This window comes from Zea mays, chromosome 4, assembly GCF_902167145.1.
Source record: "Zea mays cultivar B73 chromosome 4, Zm-B73-REFERENCE-NAM-5.0, whole genome shotgun sequence".
Classification (NCBI taxonomy): Eukaryota; Viridiplantae; Streptophyta; class Magnoliopsida; order Poales; family Poaceae; genus Zea; species Zea mays.
Genome location: NC_050099.1, coordinates 163,822,876 through 163,841,124, shown reverse-complemented (window position 1 = coordinate 163,841,124; position 18,249 = coordinate 163,822,876). Strand labels below are relative to the sequence as shown.

Below are 18,249 nucleotides of genomic sequence, written 5' to 3'. Positions count from 1 at the left end.
ACTTAGTACCTAGGCCTCGAGGTCAACTAGGCCTACATCATGTGTAAATCCTTTCTGGCCCAGTTATAAGTGATGAAATCCCACCATATATTTAATATAGTTCTAGACTTGATGGATTCATACCTCACATTCAATCCTATGATAACATTAAATTCATTATTTAATTTATGTATCTTTTAAAACTAATTATTCTTTTGATCCATGGATTCTAATATAAACTTGTGCAATATTTTTATGGATTTTGTTCCATAGCTAATGAGCTATGAATATAATCCATACTTTTCATAGTTTAATTTTTTTCAAACCCTTAGTTTATAATCCATGTTGAGTTTAGCCGAATAAAAAATTAAATAGACTTAGATAATTTTAGGGCATGAATTATGATATAGATTTAATTTTAATCCATTCAGAACTGTATTGGTTAAGAAAATAGATCCCGTGCGCCGCCGTATGCCCGTATGCATCGTTTGACTACTTTGGTCTTTGATTGACGGGACGGAAGGAATCGCAGAAAGGCGTGCTCGCTGCGCGACGCCATCTCTGCATCCCAACCGCTCGTGTAGGCGCAAATGGTTCAGATGTGTTCTCACGTCACGGGTAAAATCTGGCGAAACTTCTATCATCGTCACTCACAAGGCTTTTACACGACTAGTTCTGCGAGGCTAAGAGCAGAAAAAACTCCACCTGCCTGGCTGATTTCATCAACTCCGGCGGCTTGGAGAAGACGAAGCTGCTCCAGAATCCGATAGGAAGTTTGGTGCTCGCGTGTTGACGGGTTGATTTCGGTGCGCCGATGGGGCAGGCGTTCCGCAAGCTGTTCGATGCCTTCCTCGGCACCAGCGAGATGAGGGTCCGCTGATCGTTTCGCCGCGATTTTTCTTTCGCTATCTGGTTGTACTTTCAATGAACTGCCTGTATCATTTTGTTGATTGTGGTTTTCTGCTTGCTTGTTAGGTTGTGATGCTTGGTCTGGATGCCGCCGGTAAAACCACCATCTTGTACAAGCTGCAAATCGGGGAGGTTTTGTCGACTGTTCCCACGATTGGTAGGCTATCTGTTTCAGGAATTCCTTCAGTTTCGTTAGTTTAATTTAATTAATGGTACCAGTTCTCCTGATGTGTTGCCGAGGCAAAAGTAGGTTTCTGCTGCGGGGTGAAAAAAATGATGCTCGTGCTATATGGGGGTTGCGAATTGCCGAATTTGCAATTACAGATTTACCCAAATGATTAGCTGAACGCTCTTAGATTAAAAGTAGTATATTTCCTCCAGTTAAATACTTTGCTGCTCCATATATAGCTGTATATTACTACCTCCGTTCACAAATATATGACATCGTTGATTTCTTTCGAAAACTTTGACCAATCGTTTATTCAAAATATTTATTCAAAAATGTAAAATTTTAAGTCAAGCACAAACTATCTTAAGTGATAAAACAAATCACAAAAAATAAATTATAACTCATTATTATTTTTTGAATAAGACGAGTGATCAAAGTTTTTTTTAAAAGTCAACAGTGTCATATATTTATGAACGGAGTGAGTAGTAACCAACCAATATGTTCTTAAAGGTTTTATGAGGATTACTAAAAATAAATGTTTCACTTTGCCTGCAAATTCATGTGTGATGATATCTCTCTGATGCTACTACTAGGTTTCAATGTCGAGAAAGTTCAATACAAGAATGTGATGTTTACTGTTTGGGATGTTGGTGGCCAAGAAAAGTTGAGGCCCTTGTGGAGGCACTACTTCAACAATACTGATGGCTTGGTATGTTTATTATTCTTTTAAGACCTTTATGAAATGATATCGATTGTTTGTAATTGTTCTGCTTGACGGGTTGGGTTATTTATTCTTCACTTCTTGAGTTTGTGGGGATACTCCTCAAATTATTTTGTTTGTCAATCTCATCACTGGTAATCTTCAGGGGCAGTTACTGTTTCCCTTCAGTGAAACATTATTATGCATCCATTGCTGCTTTTCTTCCTCAAGATACCGTTTCAAATTCCAGAGTTTTTTCGGGTTTATGATTACGACATACACGGTGACTCTTTATGCATGTTCGGTGTTGCAGATCTATGTAGTTGATTCATTGGATCGGGAGAGGATTGGAAAAGCTAAAGCTGAATTTCAGGTCTGTAGATTGTCAGTCAGAGCTGCTTATCGCTGAATTTAATTTCTTCAACCAAGTTAATATTGAACAATTCTGTTGCAGGCAATAATCAATGATCCTTTCATGCTTAACAGTGTCATATTGGTATTTGCCAATAAACAAGATATGGTGAGGCAACAATACTTGACCCTTCATATATATATTAGCTCGGCCGGGAGGGGGGGAGACCGCCTCCCGGTATTATATTAAGAAAAGATCGAAACATGGTCCCGGCCGAGAAAATCTCCGAACCCTGCGCCTCCATCACTAGCGGGCCGTCACCATCCACTCTGCAACGGTCCAGTCGGAGGGTGGAGCGCATGACGTAACTCGGGAGCGAGCGGGGCATAACGAGGGGATTTTTTTAACCAAGCCGAAATTCGCCCTGAGGGTATTGAACCCGGGACCTGGAGGTGCTATTCGGAAGCCTTAACCATTAAGCTAGAGGCCCTTTCGCTTATATATATATATATATTAACACAAACATTCTAGAAAAAAAAATATAAATAGTGACTCAATCGTGCTACCACTACTTTGATATATCTGGCTGCTTGTGAAAAAAATTCCTTTACTCGTCTTCAGAACATCAATTCATATACCAAGATGCACCTTCGTTTCAGTTTTTAATGAAGAATACTATGCTGCATCTCATTGCATTGCAATCAGACTCTGTTATCTTAAAGAATGGTTCAGTCAGACCTTTACGTATTATCTTATACTGTATTGATTTAACTCCCAGTGTTTAGTTTAATTTATGTGTAAATGTGATTGTTCTTCGCTGGCATCCGCAATTCAGGGTGAGTGCTGCATGAGGAAGGTATACTCTACCATGAAACATATCATTGCTTGCAAGACGCGTTTCATTTATTGGCCTGTTGTTAAGGACAATATGTGAAGAATATGTCTGTGTCTTGATCAGATATGTTCTTGTGCATCTGTTACATAAAACACCCTCTGCACTTAATAAGTACACCTGTGTTAGCTGCTCCTCCCTAATGTAATTTTCCTTGTTTTTTTTAGAAAGGGGCAATGACACCAATGGAGGTGTGTGAGGGCCTTGGCCTCTACGATTTGAAGAATCGCACCTGGCACATCCAAGGCTCCTGTGCGCTTAAAGGTGATGGCCTTTATGAGGGCTTGGACTGGATGGCAAGCACTCTGAAGGAATTGCAAGCTTCAGGTCGCCTACCCTCTGGAGGGACATCGTTGTTCTAAGAAGCAAATCTGCATGTAAGATCCTTGGGTTGATACTAGTAATAATGGATCAAGAGATCATCAATGATGTTAACATCTTGATGAGAATTTCCTTTCAAATTCATGCTGCACTGCTCAGGCTCCGTGGGGTGATTCTACTAAAGAAAAGGTGAAACATGGGCCTGACCGCATAAAAATATCGGTCATGCGTTTGTACTCACCCCTGGGGATTTCTTGTCAATGATCTAACCTGTGATATAGGCCTTGTAACTTCCGTTGTGAGTAAGTTTCATTCAAAGCTAACCGGCGGATGCATTTGTCACATATGAGAATTGAGGAGTCAACTTCCACATCCTGTTGTTGTAAGAATTTCTGTAAATCGAAGTTGGCAAACATAATTTATCTCAACAAGTTGGTCCGGTCATTATTCAGGATTGGGTTTATTTTTGTGCATGCTAAAATGATGATTGAATGTGTTTAGTGGGCTGCTTCACCCATTGTTCTCTTCTAAAAATACGTGGTGTGCACTGGTAATTTTATTTGATGCGGTGCCGAATATTGGTATGAATAATCAGATCGAGAACGGGCAACGTAGGCCATTAATTTTCGTCCAGAACACATGTGATGTGTATTGGGGGGTTTTATTTGGTGCGGTGCCTAATATTTCTATGAATAATCGAGGTCGAGAACAGCCAACGTAGGTTGTATCTGTACCATTTCCTTTTCTTAGAAGCAAGTCATATGTGTAGCCAATTTAAAAATAAATGATGATAAAAATATCTGGGAAAAACAAGCCGTGAGGCTAGAAGGACAGGTAGAGGAAGAGGAAAGAACCGTGCCACTGACGAACGTCGACAGCTCCCGTGACCCAGTTCCCAGCCGCAGCCACACAAACAGACCGCCCCCTCTCGTGCTCTCACCCTCCGTTCCTCGTCGCCACTCGCGTGCCGTGCCGTGTGAGTGACCCTCGTCGCGACTCGCGTCGCTAGGATGAGATAGAAACGAAACCGGCCCCCACACCCGGCTCGCTCGCATGAAGCAATCGCCGGCGTCTACTGCAGTCTCCGACTCTGGGATGCTGGGCCGCCGCCTCGCCTTGCTCCCGGCGGCGACCGTCGGGCGCGGGGGTAGGACGACGCGGGCGCGGATGACGATGGGGTGCGTGCTGCTCGACCACGTGGCGCCGCGGCTCGCGGTGGCCTCGGCCACGCTCGTGGGTGCCCGGGAGGTGATCGCGGCGGCTGCCGCCGCGGGCGCGGGGGGAAGCGGCGCGGTGCACGGCGCCGTGGCGTCGACGCTCGCGCAGGTAGCGGTCACGGCCGTGGCGATTGCATCGGGGGCGTGCCTTTCGACCAAGGTCGACTTCCTCTGGCCTCGCATCGACCAGTTGCCAGGTAACAGACGTGCAATTGTGTAGATTTATACTGACTTGGCCGTATCGGCTGCATATTGTCTAAACCTCTAAAACTAACTGTTATTTAGATAATAAGTTATTAGCTGATTTTAGGATGTACTAAAGCTAATAGTTAGCGACTAAAATTAGCTGTAGACATCCAAACAACCTAACTAATAGTTCAGCTATTAGCTATTTTTAGTAAATTAGTTAATAGTTAGCTAGCTATTTGTTATCTATCTAATTACACTAGCAATTTTTAGCCAACTAAGGGAGTGTTTGAATGCACTAGAGCTAATAGTTAGTTGCCTAAAAATTTGCTAGTAGAATTAGCTAGCTAACAAATAGCTAGCTAACTAGTAGCTAATTTACTAAAAATAGCTAATAGCTGAAATATTAGCTATGGTGTTTGATGTCTATAACTAATTTTAGCCACTAACTATTAGCTATAGTGCATTCAAACACCACCCTAACTATTAGCTCTAGTACATTCAAACACCCGAGTTGGAGCAGCTAATAACTAATAGTTATTTGAGAGCTAATATATTAGCTAAACCTCTCAGCTAATTTTGGCTACTAAGTGCTAACAGTTAGTTTGAGGTTTAGAATCGGGCCAGCTATGTAAGAACATCTCGTTAAGCATTCATTTGTTGAAACAATTGCCACCGTAAGCAGAGCAATTATGTTCAGATCATTGTTTTCAGATCGTCCAACTAATTGCGATTAGTCGGGCTGATTGGTACTCTGGGTTCGATTAGGGTGCTCGATTCGATCAGGAGAGATAATCGTCCATATCGTCCGATTAGTCGGCGATATGGAGCGATGAGTCGACCGATGAGCGATCAGTCGATCAGCATATTAATTACTCAGGGTAGTCCAACAGGAGTGAAAGAGCTGCTGTCTTGTAAGTTGTAGACTTGCAGTTTCATAGTTTCATATAGACTTGCTGGTGCTGTTTTCATCTTTTCATACTGCTGCCTTGTTGGTGAATGGTGAATTGGTGATCATTTCAAGCTTGCTACAGCATCTTGGTCATATAGTCTAATCCTTTTATTGAGTTTATTTTAAGTATAGTCTATACTATATAAGTATATATCTATATATAGTGTTATATATGTGTGTGTATATATATGTCCTAGAAATATGCAGGACGACCAGGTGGACGATTTGGGTCGATCAGGGGCTACTAATCGCCCTAATTGTCACCTAATCGCGACTAATCGGCTGATCGCCCAGTTAGAACGATCAGACGATCTGAAAACAATGGTTCAGATATAAGCGATTCAATGACATGCCATTGCCTCTTTGAGAGCACTTAGAGGGGGGTGAATAGGTGATCCTGGGAATTTCAACACTAAATAGCCAACACTTGGTTATGAAATGTTAGTGCAATTAAAACCAAGTTGCTAAAGTGTGAATTCTAGAAGAAAGCCAATCACAAATAAGATGGACACAAGACGCAGTGATTTATCCCATGGTTCGGCCAATGTCTACTTCCACGTTGTGGTGACCTCCTTCGGTTAAGGATTGCACTCAATCTCTCTCAAGTGATCCAATGATCAACTTTGAGTACCACAGCTATCTTCCTTAGTAATCTTTCTCCCGTTTGCGAGGAATCTCCATAGATTGGAGCCTCTCGCCCTTACAAGTTTATCACAAGAGAAGCACCGTAGTGAGGGAGATTAACACACGCAAGACTCAAATCCGCAGCACACACACGCACACAAGCCAAGACTTGAGCTCGAAACACATCACAGAGGATTCACAACTCAAACGGAGCTCAAATCACTAACACAATCGATCAAATGCGTGGAGGCGGAGTCTGGGAGTCTTAGGATGCTTAGTGAATGCTTGGTGTACTGCTCCATGCGCCTAGGGGTCCCTTTTATAGCCCCAAGGCAGCTAGGAGCCGTTGGAGATCAACTTGGAAAGGCAATTCTTGTCTTCTGTCGAGTGGTGCACCGGACAGTCCGGTGCACCACTGGACAACTACTGTAGCAGTCCGGTGCGCGATCTCTTTCCTTTTCTGGCGAAGCCGACCGTTGGATCTTTGGATCTGTTGGCACACCGGACACTGTCCGGTGCGACCATTGGCTAAGCCACGTGTCGCCCGTTGATCGCGCAGGCGACCGTTGGCCGCTGGCGCCGTTGGCTCACCGGACAGTCCGGTGCACCACCGGACGGTCTGGTGATTTTAGCCGCGACGTCTTTTTCTTTCCCGAGAGCGACGAGTTCGTCGCCGAAGACTTGGGCGCGAGCGCTGATGACTCACCGGACAGTCCGGTGCACCACCGTACAGTCCGGTGATTTATAGCCATGTCGCCGCGTCGATTCCTGAGAGCGGCCAGTTCGCCGCCGGGCCAGCCTGGGCACCGGACAGTCCGGTGCGCCATAGGCTGGTGCTGTTTTGGCTGAACCGAGCCAGTCCTTCTCCATTTCTTTTCCTTTTTTCTTGGCTATGTCTCTAGCATTTAGATAAACATGTTAGTAACCAAAAACAATTTACTAAGTCTAGAAACATACCTTGTGCTTTGATGTGCACTTTTCACCTACTTAGCTCATATGAGTTTAAAACAAGGTGTTGGGCATTCAATCACCAAAACAATTATAGAAATGGCCCAATGGCACATTTCCCTTTCAATTAGCTGATTTCAATTCTTGTCTTATTTGATCGAAAGGTATTTTGTTCACTATGAGAATGTCAGATGCTTATGCTATCTCACTATGTATTTTGTGCTTGTAGTTTGACGTAGTAAATAAATAATCTACTTTGCCCCCTACTTTGTAGGGTTTGTTTCTTGGGCGAAACGTTCTTAGTTAGAATTATTGATGCAATTAGCCGATAACAACTTTATGACTAAAGGATTTTCACCTCGTCATTTTTTGTATTCATTCTGATTACTATCTCATATTTGTATTATGTGATTTAGCAGATACTCTTATATTTGAAGGAGTGGAGGTGACAGGATACCAGATATTTGAGGATCCCAAGGTGCAGAAAGCAATAGAATTTGCTAGTACAGCCCACCTTGGGCAATTTAGGAGAACAGGGGATCCATATATTACACACTGCATACACACTGGAAAAATTTTAGCTGCCTTGGTTCCGTCAACTGGAGAAAGAGTATTTCCCTCTCCTGTCTTCCGAGAATACATCTTCATTTTTTTTCTTCACTAACTTAATTGATGAGTGTTTTTCTTCTTTCTTCCCTTATAGGCTGTTAACACAATTGTGGCTGGCATTCTTCACGATGTTGTTTGTGATACATCAGAGAGCTTGAAGAGCATAGAAGAGCAGTTTGGGGCTGATGTTGCTAGCTTGGTATCTGGTGTATCAAAATTAAGCTACATAAACCAGGTGATGTATACCCTGTTGATATTGATTGAGACTCGATGTAAATTTCCATCTCTTTTAGGAAAACACTGTCTAGTGCCTACAATAAAAATTCCAGACTAAATCCAAGTTTCTTTGTTTGACATTGGAGGAAGCAATTTACTTCCCTCAGGAACTATTGCTATTGTTCATTACTATTTTCTGTGCGCTGCAGCTACTTCGCAGGCATCGACAAAAAAATACTGGTGGGAGCACTCTTACTTCAGAGGAAGTATGTTCCCTTCCACTAACCTTTATTGCATAGTGATGAGACTATATTGAACGGCTGTCAATCATCAGTCTTTTTGCATGATTTTGCTTGTTAATGCATGAGTTCAAACAAAATATCAGCATCTTCTGACAAAACTGTTGTGAGATGCCAGAAAAGTATATAAAACTGCTTTCTGAAAGCCGTGGTTTGATTATCCTCTTGTTGTCAGTCAGGCAAATAATCTACGTGTTATGTTATTGGGGATGGTTGATGATCCTCGTGTGGTGCTCATCAAGCTGGCAGATCGCTTGCACAATATGCGGACAATGTATGCAACTCTAGCCCTTTCATCTCTATTTAGCATGTCCTGCTTATTACTTGTTTCCTAAATGTAAAATCACCTTTGCGATCTGAAGTATTTTAGGGATGCAGTTCTTATTGACATTCTCTTTGTTCATCATGTTCCCTTTCCATGTTATGTTCTGTCGTCAATTTCTAATATTTTCATCAAAAATGGCAAGACATACTCAAAGCACTGGGAGGGTCATGAACATTAAAATGCAATAGGGATCTATATTAGATAAACACATTAGGTTTCAAGTAGAAAAGGAGGGTGAATTTTGATAACTGAATTCTGTTTTGTATTATCTGCCTCTCCTCAACATTTTCATTTTATCTGCTGCTATTTATGCAAGATGCATAAAATTCATTATTTATTAATCTATACTCCATGAACATTTCCATTGGCTCCAGTCTAGGCATCAGGCTTACAGAATACAGACTACCTTATTGTGCTTCATACCCATTGCAAAAGTTTTACTGTGTTCTCCTTATCAAATCCACAGCAGTGCATTTTAATCCATTTTAGCATATCAGCATCATAAGACAGTTCAAATGATCTCAATGCTTCTACTTTTGACTTCACTGTGCTTTCAAATAGCTATTGGATTCCATAAAATGTTGATCCTTGTGGAAAACTTTTTTGCAGTTATGCTCTTCCTGTACCTAAAGCTGAAGCTGTTGCTCAAGAGACATTGGCTGTCTGGTGCTCACTTGCTTCTCGATTGGGAGTCTGGGCTTTGAAAGCTGAGCTGGAAGATTTATGCTTTGCTGTCCTCCAGGTATTATTTTTATTCAACATTTATTTTATACCAAATGGTCGATTTTTTAGCTAACAAATGGGTACATTCATGTAAAGTACACAAACCTGTGATGATCTTTAGGGCCGTACCTAGAAATTGGAGGCTCTGAGGTGAAGCAATAAGGGCCCTAGTTTTTTTAAAAAATATAGCAGAAACACAAGCATCAAATTTTGGTAGTTACTAGTTGCTATAAAACAATACACAATTTATTTGTGACAACTGCCCAATTGGGGATGGCTGGATGGGGAGATGTATACCTTGCCTAGTTGCCATTGATGGAGCCATCTGTGTTGGCATTGGACCATTGGTGGCTGGTGGCACAGTGCAGGTAATCAGCATCTTGGTGGCGGCGCTGATGGCCCTAGCATGGTCCACGATGGGACAAGCAGAAGCGAAAAGCCAAAGAAAAAGGAATACAACATCGTCTCACCTGGGCCCTGGCGCCTACTCGGGTACATGTAGTCGCCAATGATCCAATATCCAAGGATCTAAGCACCAAGCGTGTGCCTGAAAGTGGAGGCTGGTGGGTGCCTGAGCCTTAGTTAGGTGGGGTTGAGCCTTTCTTAGTTCTTGCTCTAGCGTGTGCAACTAATGTTTTTTCTAATAACTATTAAACCTTGTTAATTAGTAGTTGATATACATCTGGGGGCCCTAACTTTTGGAGTCCCTGAACAGTCGCACATGTTGCACACTAATGTATGACCCTGATGATCTTCTACATTTTCACTTCTTTGCTTGAGTCTTAGACTCTCAGTTTTGTAGCAGCAACGATTAACCATTTACCCTTTATTTTAAATCAACTTGCTTTTGGAATCCATTTTTCTGTATCTATTAGTATATTTTTACTATTAAATACCTCTGTCTCTGCAGCCTCAAATCTTCAAGAAAATACAATCTGAACTTACTTTAATGTGGAATCGTACCGGAAAATCTAAAAATATGAGAAGATCATCAATTCGAAACGAATTACTTGCTTCAATGAAAGATGGGAATATGGTGTCCATCAATGATTTGTTTAGTTCATGTAACCAAGAAAGACCAAATATGAAGGTGAGTACTTTGTAAAATTGCACATGCGATCCTTGCACTCTTTTGCTCACTTGATCAACACTGACATTTTTCAGCATTCTCATTTGTACTTCCTTATAGCATATTTGTTCTTTTCATTTGTTTTCCATATGACAGCCATTACATCATATGAACATAGATTTGAATAGAAATCAATGCATCATTTTTACGTTTGTTGCCAGGTAGGTTGACCATATGTGATATCCAATATCTTAATATATAAATTGTGCTTTTCTATGTGCAGGACTTATTGCAGGCAGTTTTGCCATTTGACATCTTTTTGGATCGGAAGAGGCGTTCATACTTCCTTAGCAATCTCAATAGTAATTCTGGAGAATCTATACCAAATCCTAAGATAGTTGACGATGCTGCTGTTGCATTAGCATCTTTAGCATCTTGTGAGGAAGAACTTGAGCGAGAATTACTCATATCAACATCGTAAGCTTTTCATTCTAATTTCCAGAATGTGAAAATCTGTCCCTCGTTGTATTAATTGTTTTTTTCAGGGATCAAGAGAAGTTTCTCCCTACAGCTTATATATGTTAAAACTAGATAAAAAAGATAGTAAAGTACAAAAGCAGAGTATAAGAAGTGTAAAAGAGAAATAAAATTTTAAAATGTCACAGCACTTGTAGCTTCAATTAGAGGGAAATACTTCTTTGCTCTATGCATAAGCTTCGCAAAGTTGTTCCTAAAGAGCAGCTTGCAGGTTATTATTCAGGGAACAACAACATTGAAGATGAAACCATTTGTTGTCTAAACAACTAACTCATTAAATTGATAAGGAGCTGCCTCGCGTGGGGTGTGTGTTGAGGTTTGGCAACGACGGCGCACCGCGGTCTTCTTCCTTTTGTGCCGGTGTTTGGTGTAGGTACCGTCGAGTTCCTTTGGCCATGTGTAGCCCGTCTAGCGGAGTCGTAGTTGCTCGTTACTTGTGTTGAGCTCGACAACGATGACTCTGGATGGGTTTTGGGGGGAGGGATACCGGATACCGTTATCTGGGTTGTTTGTGCACTATGTGTAGGTTTCGGACCTGTTTTTCCTTAAAACTGAGTCAATTACATTCTTCTTAATTGAAATGCAGAGCTCCTGCCATTACGTTAAAAAAAATGAAGAAGGGAACCCTAGCTAACTCATCGTGTTAGTTGTGAAGATTACTAACATTGTGGTGGTTTTAATACTTGTATTATGTAATTTCTTGTTCAGGTACATACCTGGGATGGAAGTGACTTTGTCGAGTAGACTCAAGAGCTTGTACAGTATCTACTGCAAGGTACTACTGCTTATATACTGCAAAATATATGTATTGTTTGTAATCACATGTCTCAACCATCATGAACTTAAATTTAAGAAGGAGGGTGTCATGGACATACTTCAAATGGCCCTACACTCATGCAGCGTGGACCATGCCGATGCCCGGCGGTGCACAGCAAGGGCAGAGCCAAAAAAGGATAGGGACTCCTGAAGTCCTGATCTCTGGAAATAGATAACAGCTAAAACCAATCTAATATATCTCTACCAGAACTAAGCCACCTTGGGCCTGGAATGAAAAGTGTTGGAACATGACTCCATGTGGATAGTTATGCACGAGCCCTAGGGAGGTTTGGTGCTGCTCCTTGGGCCCTAATGTGCTGGATATGTCATTATGCTGGATTTTTTAGTCTAACCAAATTATATTTTCTTCTGTGCAGCATTCATTTTTAGTCTTAACGCATTCTGTCTCCACAGATGAAAAGAAAAGAAGTAGGAATTAGGCAAGTGTATGATGCTCGTGCATTGAGGGTGATTGTTGGAGACAAAAATGGTGCCATGCATGGATCTGCTGTCCGGAGTTGTTACAGCATCCTTGATATAGTACACAGGTGACAAAATGATCTATTGCTCAAATTATTCATATCAATAAGACTACTGAAACTAATGTGCTATTCGGTAAAAAAAAGAAAGAATCCGTTATTTTAAGACATTGTACATGGGTGAACTTACATTATATTACCTATGGAGTAAGTCTTGCCATGTTTATATTGTGAATGTTCGTTGTGGCTAATTTGAGATCTGTGTTTATGTTTGATTTTCCGAGTCCACAATTCACTACACAACAGTTATTTCAGTTTAAAACTTTGTTACTTACTCACTTCCAAACTTTGTAAATTGTCTGCTCCACCTGCAGGCTATGGACTCCAATTGATGGGGAGTTTGATGACTACATTATCAATCCTAAGGGTAGCGGTTACCAAGTAAGAATCATCTAAACATAACGTCCATTGTTAGGCAATACCCTCTGCAGCCAGGAGCCACTAGCCCAGTATCACATTCCAGCCAGGATGAAAATATGTTAGAATTCTGAGTTGTGGAATAGCAACCCAGGCTTAGTATTATACCTTACTTCCTCCAATTTTAAATATAAGTCCATCTATGTTTGTTCTAACTCCTAAGTTACCTTGAATTTTGATGATTAATACCTAAAACTATGTATGGATTGACAACACAAGGTTAGCATTAAAAAAACTTGGTCGATAGGGGAAAGACCGGCTCCATGATATTATATTAAGAAGAGGCTCAATTGGAGCCCCAACCGAGAAAAGGTCACAAAAGCTGCCCCCGGTGCAACATGAGGGTCCGCTCTCTATAGGCCAGATCTTTACTCGTGCTTTGAACCCTCTCAGCTCCTACACAAGGATCCGTCCTCCATAGATCAGTCCATATCATGTGTACATAACCAGGGAAATCAGCGATTGACCTTTTTTAACCTCAGCCTGAAATTCGCTCTCATTGGGATTCAAACTTAGGACCTGAGGAGTGCTACTCAGACCATCTAACCAACTCAGCTAGATGCCCTTTCACAAGGTTAGCCTTAAACATGAAAATACTTTCTAATATAATTAATTTAATTTAAGATAATATATTTTTATAGATATTGGTAGTCAAATCTACAAACTTTTGACTTAGATGGACTTACATTTGTGGGATGAAATAGTAGACTGCTGGAGTTCATAGTCTGCTTTCCCATCTTTGCTTATTAATTTGCCGTCGTTTTTCACTTTATAGTCACTACACACAGCAGTTCAGGCATCTGATAGCTCACCGCTGGAGGTCCAGATTAGAACCCAGGTAAATAATTTTGTGCCCTTATTTGAATAAATTCTGATAGTTCATGTTGATGCTGATGGAGGTCTCTTCACAGCGAATGCATGAGTATGCAGAACATGGACTTGCTGCTCATTGGCTGTATAAGGAGAGCAAAGTTGAGTACAGAAGTAGCATGAGTAAGAGAATAAGACAAAGTACATCATATTCATCTAGTTCTTCAGAAGATGAAAGTTCTGTACAGGATGATATCCCATCAAAGTACAGTTCAATGAAAGTGGGGCATCCAGTGCTAAGAATTGAAGGTAGTCACTTACTAGCAGCTGTCGTAGTCAGGTATATCTTCATTCAAAAATAGAAACTGTTGTTTGTTCTGGAAGACCAATATTGCAGCTGATATATGTTTAAATCAATTTGCAGTATAGATAAAGGAGGAAAGGAATTGATTGTTGCTGTAAGTTTTAGTCTTGAAGCTTCTGAAGCTGTAGCTGAGCTAAGGTCATCTTTTCAGTTGAAGCGTTGGGAAGCCTATGCTAGGCTTCATAAAAAGGTCAACGCGATAGCAATTTTACTCTTAATGGGGTTATTTTCACATACTTTCAGTCGAAACGGTAATACTGACTCTTATTTCAGGTTTCTGAGAAGTGGTGGTGTGCACCTGGACATGGTGACTGGTCAACAAATCTGGAGAGGTACACACTATGCCAGGATGGGATATTTCATAAGGTCTGTACAGCTGAAACATTAGCTCTTTATCAGTTTTTGTTTCTTCTTCTCAGCCTTTTGTTCTGTTTTAGATTATATGAGAATGCAAAACTGATATTGCATGCACATTTGGAATCATCGCACCAACTGAAAAATTTAGAGATACAAGTTACTGCTGGTGCCCTAAACTCCTATTATGTGATTATGTCGTGGGTTTGATTATATCCTGTGCGTCTAAGATGTCTTGTTTCAGCAAGACCAATTTGGGAGACTTTTACCTACATTTATTCAAATAATTGATTTGGCGGAAGAGGAAGAGGAAGAGTATTGGATGGTTGTATCTGCCATATTCGAGGGAAAGGAAACTTGCAGTCTACCATCTGAATCGAGTTATGCTGATAAATCATCATCTGAACCTCCAAGTTCTACTCCATTAAGCGACCCCATCAACAATAAGGTTAGCATATTACAGCCATCTATGAGAAAGTAAAGATTGTTTACAATCATTTTGTTGCTGTTGTTCTGTTACCTCTCTTCTTTCCCGTGGAATTGTGATGTATCTCGAAGGAAGAAAATAACATGAATCCTTATTGTTTCCACAATGTGCTCCGGTAGGTGCATTTGCTCAGAACCATGCTTCAATGGGAGGAGCAAGTTCGTCGTGGCGCATCTTTGGCAGAGAAAAGTCTCAGTGCAAGCATCTGCACAAAGGCAATCCTGCGTGAGGTGGCCATAATATTCTGGCCTAATGGCAAGATTATGAGAATGAGCACTGGTAGCACAGCTGCTGACGCTGCTAGAAGAATGGGCGTCGAAGGGAAGCTGCTCTGGGTTAATGGCCAACTAGTGCTGCCCCAAACAGAGCTAAAGGATGGGGATATAGTTGAAGTGAGGGTATAGATGCAAGTACCAGATTCCAGTACACCTTCCTCAGGGTTATTGATCATATTGGTTCCTCAGTTCTTGCCCTATCTTGGCAATGCATCGAACCTCAATTGTACAGTCCATTTGTCGAAATGAATCGAAGAAAGAAGGATTAGGTCCAGTAAGTGTTGTGTCATACAAGAGTTCACTGTGTACATAAGAAACTGCAAGTATAAAAGCTGTCTGTCCAGCTGTGCTTCTCCTTGCCCATAGTTACAGTGGTAATGTAAATTTCCGTAAGTAAAGATGTAGTAATGTTTAGTTAGTGGTCCACATTTCAGCGTGAAGTTATGAAGTGCAGTAGCGCTGCAAGTTTTTTTTTATATATGTCCAAAGTAGATGTCTCATGCTGCCTAAAAAAGATGTCCATGTCCCGTAATTTGGCAAGCCAAGATTTTCAACGTTGTTTGGTTTGTGGAGTCAACCTATGCTTGATGTATCATGAATTCATCCCTTAAATTTTGGTGGAAATCCTCATGAATATACTACTCCGTCCGTCCTAGGATATAAGGCGTAACCACTTTTTGTTCTTGTCCCACGATATAAGACGTGCTCTCTATGCATACGTACATCGATACAATGGTATAGACATAATTAAATACATTTTTTGGTCTTTGAACCAGAGGTGGTTGTGCCTTGTATACTGGGACAGAGGGAGTAATTGTTACTTTATGAGGAATGTGATGGTGATGGATCAACTCATTCTATTCCATAAACTAAACAAAAAATGAGGAGTGAGAATAAGATGGACCACCTCAAACCAAACACGAGCCTGTTCGGTTGGTTTTAATCCGTATCGGCTTCTACTGCTTCTACACTATGGATTCGTTTGACTTTAATCCGTACCGGTTTCTACTGCTTCTACACTATGGATTGCAGTTGCAGCAGGCCAAACAACTGGCTTTAATCTAAAAGTGGATTTGTTTTTTAAGATGATTGTCAACAAGTTAAATAACTCTGTCTCTATGATGCTGGTTAATGGTATGGATGCGCTGATTTTACACGTGTTGAGCACTAAAAAGAGACCGGACGGTCCGACCCTGAGGCCGGACGGTCCACGTTTGTGGGCCAGACGGTCCGCGCAAGCGCAGAACATATTAGGGTTCTGAGTTTCTTGCTATGTTTGTTGGCGAGAATCTTGGGATTAGTTCGGAATTTTGTTGGTAACGGGTCCAGCCCCCCCTCATCTATAAAAGCAGAGGAATACAACCGATTTAATCAATCAATCAAACCTTCAACCAATACAATTTACATTTATTCTTAGGAGTAGTTCTAGTCTAGTTCTAGGTTAGTCTTCCAATCCTCAAATTCTTCGCTTCTCTTCGACTCTACGTCGATTAGAGGAGTCTAGGTCAGTCTACCCGAGCCTAGACACCACCTAGGATCTCTACTCCCGACGGGGTCCCTCCCGAGAGCGAGATCCAGGCACCGTCGGCGACCTTCTGTCACCCCTGCGCACGCGCGGACCGTCTGGCTGTCAGGCAGGGAACCCTAGCCCTGCTCCAGGTCGTGGACCGTTCGGCCCTTGGTCGCGGACCGTCCGCGCCTGACCAGAGAGCACCGCCGCTGGTTCTTGTTGAGTGTTTGGCGCCCGAAAAAGGTGCCAACATACTTTTTGGCGACTCCGCTGGGGATAACACATATAGACTCATCAAATCGGCCCTCAATGGCCGGTTCAAGGGATAGCTCTGATATTTCCCCAAGCAACATTATAGAGCCGACTTGGGAGACCTTGCCGGCTGACGAACAGCTCCAGTTCGAGGAGCACAAGGAGCAGCTGATTCAAGAGGCAAAGGCGAAGTTCCTGGCCAACTTCAAGGTGGACAGGAACAATAAAGTCGTCCGATAACGGGCGACGGATCCAGCTTCGCTCCAACTCACACCATATATCCCCAATGTAAGTAACACAAACGAGCTACAATTTCTTAAGAATTATGTAGATGAACAGCGAGAACAAATGCAAAATATTATAGGGGGTATGCAAAATGATTATAGGAGACTAGTGCGTGCATTTGATAAATCCACTATTACAAATTTTCCTTCGCACAAGGTTGAATTAGGGGGAAACATGCGTAGTACATCAGCTATAGGTTGTCATGACCAGTTACAACCCCTTTATGGGATGCCGATGGATACATACCCTGAGCAGCCACAAATTGGCAGTAAATCAGCCGATCTACACATGGTCGGACCGTCCGCACGTGAGCGCGGACCGTCCGGGCCAGCTACGGCTGGACCCATTTTTAATGAGTTACCCAAACATGCACCCGAGCCACAACATATGGCACAGAATCTAAACTACCAAGTCGGACCGTCCGCATACAACGACGGACGGTCCGCATATAATCATGGACGGTCCGGGCCAATGTCCGGACAGTCCGCGCATGACTTTTTTGAGGAGGATTGTTACCTGAATCCTCACCCGTCCCAGCAACACTTTCCATCACACTATGCGATGCATCAGGCTATTAATACAAAATCCCGAGCTCAGGAAAGCTTTCCGGCCCTACCTAGAAGGCCAGAAAGGAACGATCAATCCTATGAGCCATATAGGGTAAATGGCAATGCACCACATAGCTCAAACCAATAGGGGGAAAGACAACATGCTAATATCCATCCAACCCCACCTATGTTTAACCAGAGAGTCGGTGGTCTCGTACCGGCTGTCATTGATATAGTGAGGGAGAAAATAGCCAGGGCGTTCCGAGATAAGCTCAAAGTAAGCATGGTGCCTGGGGGGCAATCATATCGGAAACCTTATGACAGCCGATTTGATCACCACCCATACCCCAGGGAACCAAGATACCCGAATTCGCAAAATTTTCGGGTGACCAAGGAAAAAACACGCGCGAACACATAGGCCAGTTCTTAGCACAATTAGGAGAATTGGCCTACACAGAAGCATTTCGCGTGCGTTTATTTTTATTGTCTTTAATAGGAACCGCGTTCGCGTGGTACGCCACTTTACCTCCTAATTCTATTTTGTCATGAGGGGAGTTAGAGCAAA

The 18,249-nt window shown here is 42.1% G+C and overlaps 2 protein-coding genes across 6 annotated transcripts; both read left to right on the top strand.

The window, feature by feature from the left end:
- Positions 1-458: 458 nt before the first annotated feature.
- LOC100284295 (ADP-ribosylation factor) lies at positions 459-3,793 on the top strand. 4 transcript variants are annotated; one of them, XM_020551587.3, is made up of 7 exons: positions 459-850; positions 955-1,045; positions 1,651-1,766; positions 2,071-2,130; positions 2,212-2,277; positions 3,169-3,378; positions 3,482-3,785. In XM_020551587.3, the coding sequence occupies exons 1-6, from the start codon at positions 794-796 to the stop codon at positions 3,361-3,363; spliced, it is 585 nt and encodes a 194-aa protein (XP_020407176.1). In that variant the 5' UTR covers positions 459-793; the 3' UTR covers positions 3,364-3,378; positions 3,482-3,785. The 4 variants fall into 4 exon arrangements, with proteins under 4 accessions (XP_020407176.1, XP_035822837.1, XP_008677329.1 ...); XM_035966944.1 differs by lacking the exon at positions 2,212-2,277; NM_001157190.3 differs by having other exon boundaries at positions 602-850; positions 3,169-3,793.
- A 362-nt stretch (positions 3,794-4,155) lies between these two features.
- Positions 4,156-15,668, top strand: LOC103653954 (putative GTP diphosphokinase RSH2 chloroplastic). 2 transcript variants are annotated; one of them, XM_008680773.3, is made up of 17 exons: positions 4,156-4,736; positions 7,669-7,859; positions 7,953-8,093; positions 8,284-8,340; positions 8,553-8,647; positions 9,308-9,440; positions 10,332-10,511; positions 10,774-10,967; positions 11,736-11,802; positions 12,258-12,391; positions 12,697-12,763; positions 13,575-13,637; positions 13,711-13,949; positions 14,034-14,163; positions 14,247-14,339; positions 14,572-14,775; positions 14,934-15,668. In XM_008680773.3, exons 1-17 carry the CDS (start codon positions 4,376-4,378, stop codon positions 15,216-15,218), a joined length of 2,634 nt encoding a protein of 877 aa, XP_008678995.1. In that variant the 5' UTR covers positions 4,156-4,375; the 3' UTR covers positions 15,219-15,668. The 2 variants fall into 2 exon arrangements, with proteins under 2 accessions (XP_008678995.1, XP_008678994.1); XM_008680772.4 differs by having other exon boundaries at positions 7,666-7,859.
- Positions 15,669-18,249: the final 2,581 nt, after the last annotated feature.